The sequence below is a fragment of the Rutidosis leptorrhynchoides genome, chromosome 3 (genome assembly GCF_046630445.1).
Source record: "Rutidosis leptorrhynchoides isolate AG116_Rl617_1_P2 chromosome 3, CSIRO_AGI_Rlap_v1, whole genome shotgun sequence".
Lineage (NCBI taxonomy): Eukaryota > Viridiplantae > Streptophyta > Magnoliopsida > Asterales > Asteraceae > Rutidosis > Rutidosis leptorrhynchoides.
The window spans coordinates 112,713,310-112,717,666 of NC_092335.1; the positions used below are offsets into that span (position 1 = coordinate 112,713,310).

General features: G+C 33.1%; 1 protein-coding gene across 1 annotated transcript; it reads right to left on the reverse strand.

The window, feature by feature from the left end:
• Positions 1-1,305: 1,305 nt before the first annotated feature.
• LOC139900311 (putative RING-H2 finger protein ATL53) lies at positions 1,306-2,328 on the reverse strand. Its single transcript, XM_071883097.1, has one exon. It carries the CDS (start codon positions 2,326-2,328, stop codon positions 1,306-1,308), a length of 1,023 nt encoding a protein of 340 aa, XP_071739198.1.
• Positions 2,329-4,357: the final 2,029 nt, after the last annotated feature.

The window sequence follows — 4,357 nt, forward strand, 5'->3', positions numbered from 1 at the left end:
ATAAAAATATTTAATTAATAATAAAGTTAATCATGGCCAGCCCAATGAGTGTGCAACTTGCACATTTGTACAGGGCCCATTAATTTTAGGGGCCAAAAAAGAAAGAACTAGTTATTTACTTGTTATGGCCCAAACGAAATAAAGCCAGGACGGTACAGAAACTGATATTGTATGCCGTACTAGTTATTTGCATGTTTGATGTTAAATTGTTAATTACTTAATTTTATTGATGCTAATTGCTAAACAATTAATTAATTATACTTGTGCTATAATCCCATCGACACCGTTGCATCAGTAGGACACGTTCCCATTAATTATACTTGCTTTTTTATGGTTATTGGTTTGTTATTTGTATGTTATTCTATTTTTATGATAAAATATAAGATTGACTCAAGTATTGTTGTATGGTTATTGATTTTGTTTAAATGACTTATATTATTCGTTAGGACCTTAGGGTCTTTTTTTTGCTTCGCTCAGGACACTCAAATTCTTAGGACCGGCTCTGAAGTTAATTAATGTTAATGAAGAAGTGTAGACACGACTGAAAAAAGTCTTTTTGATATGCAAATAAGTATATCTATTAAATGGTGTGTATCGATTAAAAAAACAGCTTGACCTCTCACCTCTCTACGATTAAACATCCATCAACAAAGAAACAAACATCTTTGTCGTACGTGGCATGTATGTCTATCATATATATCATCCCGTTAAGTCATTTTCAATGCACCGTTCGTTATTTCAACCACAACAAATTAAAATAGGTTTCAAAGTGATCCAAGATGTACAAATACACCTGCTTATTTCATGTTACATACTTGCATCTAGAGTCTAAAACTCTAAATACTTTTGTAACGACATGTAGTGATTCCATAATCCTATCATGCTATATTAAATGTTAGTTTGAAATTGAAATAGATCCAATACATGATCAAACTTTGAACTATATTACCATTAATTCCAATCCCAAACCTTGTTTAATCTAATCTAATACAATTATATATCAAGAACAAGAATTCATAATTTAACTTTCCCAAACCATTCAGGCATAGCTTGGGTGGCCACCAGGACTTCCAATGAAGCAAGAGGTCACGGGTTCGATTCCCTTCAAGGTAAATACTTGGGGCGAACTCCATTTAGTGACTGATTGACTAGATGATGCCTTACCTGGTAGCGGTGGAGGCCTGGCTTGCCGTTTACCCGGGGTTTACCTGCTAGAGGGGAGCCATTATGGCTCGTCGCTAGGGGTTCCTCGTAAAAAAAAAATAATAATAAAATAATAATAATAATAATTTAACTTTCCCAAATTTAATAAGATCGATTAGCAGAACTTTTGCCATTAGACGATCTAGATCGTTTTGTGAAACTATAACTAGCCTTTCGTAAAGACTTCCTAAGCGAAGAACTCTTCATCACTCGATGTATGTTCATACTAGACTTATGTCCACTTTTCGACTTGTTACGTGCCATCTTTGACTCTACCAATCGACTACTACTACTACTCGAATGCCTTTCGTGACCAACGTTAACGGCAAACTGATCATAAACAACCGAACTTAAAGGCTCGCCCATTGAAACCGCTCTCCTCAAGGCTACAAGTTCTAGTTTTCGCACATGATGTCCATCAGCAAAGTCACTTTGCACCCTAGCCCCACTACTAGTACTTTTTGTTACTACTTTTTCATTATTTTCAACTTCAACCACATGATCATGATCATGATCATGATCGATATTTTCAGAATCGAAGCCTTGTGTTCCTTCACTTGTGTTCGCTTCAATCAAATTCGTTTCAACCGTTTCATGATCATTTTTGAATACTAAAGCTCGACACAACGGACAATTCTTATGAGACCTTAGCCAAGTATCAATACAAGAAACATGAAAAGCATGACTACATTTAGGCAAAAGCTTAAGACTTTCATCATCTTCAAACTCACTCAAACAAACCGAACAATCACTATTCAACCCTTCTTCTTTTTTATACTTGAAAACACAAATAGATTCGATTTGTGATTGGTCAAGACCTGTTGTGTTAATCAACCAAATGGGATTGTGTATGATTGGACCAAGACCCTCATTGATAAAATCATCATGAGTTGCATCTATATGATCGTTGTTTATTTGACGCCTTCGATATATTGTAGATAGTGTGAGATAACAAACGAAAGAAAAAGAAAGTGCAAGGCCACCGAACATGACGATCAAAAACAGTGAGGGCGAATTATTAGATGGTGGCGGTGGTGGTGGCTGTGGAAGTACTGGTGGCAGATCATGGCAGTTAATATAATGATCAGAAATAGTTGTACAAGGTTGTTCCAAGAACTTTTCCATGGATTTTTGCAAGAGTTTTCTAGGCAAAAAAGGCATGGAAATTTAATTAACTAGTATAATGATTTGTTTGTATGGTAAAAGAAGACATGTGACATTTAAACAAAAGTCATAAGATGTGTTCTAGTCTTGAAATACTACTGGAGTGTGAGGGCCCGGTGACTAAAGACTTTGAACATTGAAGGTTTCGTATGAGTTGGGTTGTTAATATTATCTATTCTTTGCATACCACAAAAGTTTATTCATACAGTATTAAAATTGCTTTCTTAAAACTGTTTTAGTGTTTTAAAAAGTTATACAATACTAACACTAAAATGTACGTTTGGTGATGTATGAATAATTATAATAGTGTATGAATTACCACTTATTCTATTATTGATATAAATTAATTAATTAATTGATTAATTTACTCCCTTCTTCACACACTTTAATTAATAAAAATAAAAATATTATTCATTTCTAAAGTCAAATTTTAATTTTGTTCTATATTTGATAGGTATGGACTTTTTGAGAGAAAGTGTATTTAAGGAGAAAGATAAATTTAATTGTCTATTTTAAAATTAAAATAAAAATGTCGACGTTTGTTTTGAGACGAATGAAATAATGTACACGTCTAATGTACGTTCATATATAAGTATGTTTAAATTGGGACCAGTCATAAAGTTATTAAGAGATTTGAAGAAAGAATACGTAGAATGTAAAATAGTTTTTGAGACGAATGGAATAATATATGTTTAACGTACGTTCATATAAATATCTTTTTAAACGGGACCCATCATAAAGTTATTAAGAGACTTGAAGAAAGAAGATGTAGTATATAAAATAGTATGTGGCTTAGAAGATGTAGAATCGGCAGTTATGGTTGACTGGTCAGAGGTTTACTCATTGCGAATAGGGATGGCAATAGATATCCGATTCAGTGAATATCCATCTGATCCACCCGATTATTCATGGATATGGACGATCTAAATGGATATGGATATGGATGTAGATGAAAAAAATTTATCCATGAATGAACCCGCTTTCACCCGAAATAACTAAATATATAAATTTATCACTCAAATTAGTATCATTTATGTAGTGATATTTCATTAATTATATTCATATTCTTCTTTCTTTATATTTTCTCTAAAAATATAACTTTCTTCTTATATTTTGTTTTGTTTAAATAATCAAATGTATTTATCGTACTTTGGTGGTTCAAATGTGATTTCATGTAACTAAAAGTAAGCAACTTACATGTCGATATCTTTACACGTTTAATAGGTTATCTATTGAATATTTGTTATATAGATTAGTAAAATGTGACTTTCGGTCGCATAAACTATTAAAAATATTACTTTTGATCGTATATAGTGAACCACCACTTATAATTGTTAAAAATAAAATAAATTTAAACGGATATGGATAATTATCCATTAACCCGCTTCACCCGACGGATATGAATATGGATGGATGAAAAGTAAAAAAAATAAATGGATATGGATATGGATACGGCCTCACCCGATCCATATCCGATCCATTGCCATCCCTAATTGCCAACGCTATTGTTAATCTTCAGCCAATTACCTAGCCAATATTTAACATCATTGGAAGCAGATTGTGATGGGTTAGCCAATCTACCATCGCCAACCAGTTAGTCTTTTTGTAGCATAATTCATCACGGGTAAATTGGTTTTATTTAATTGTACATGCTGTTTTTAAATTTATACTATGAATTAATTAATTAATATATAGGAGTTGAGGAAATGTGTGATGGTTGGGAGTGAATTGTGATGGGTTAGTGATGGAAAGGAAATGAGAAGGTAATGATGATGTGGCGTTGATGTGGCAGTGTGTTAATATGAAGAATGTCTTCATGAATGGGAATGCTCTAATAGACTTACTTATTGGGTAGAGGTCAAATGTTCGATTTCTGCCTCTTAAAAAGTTCTTAAGGAAGGTTTTACCGACCATATTCAGGATTCAGGTCTGATCCGTCTGTCCTTCGAGATGGTTTAAGGTTCGAATCCCCGCAATAAGGTTCAGATTT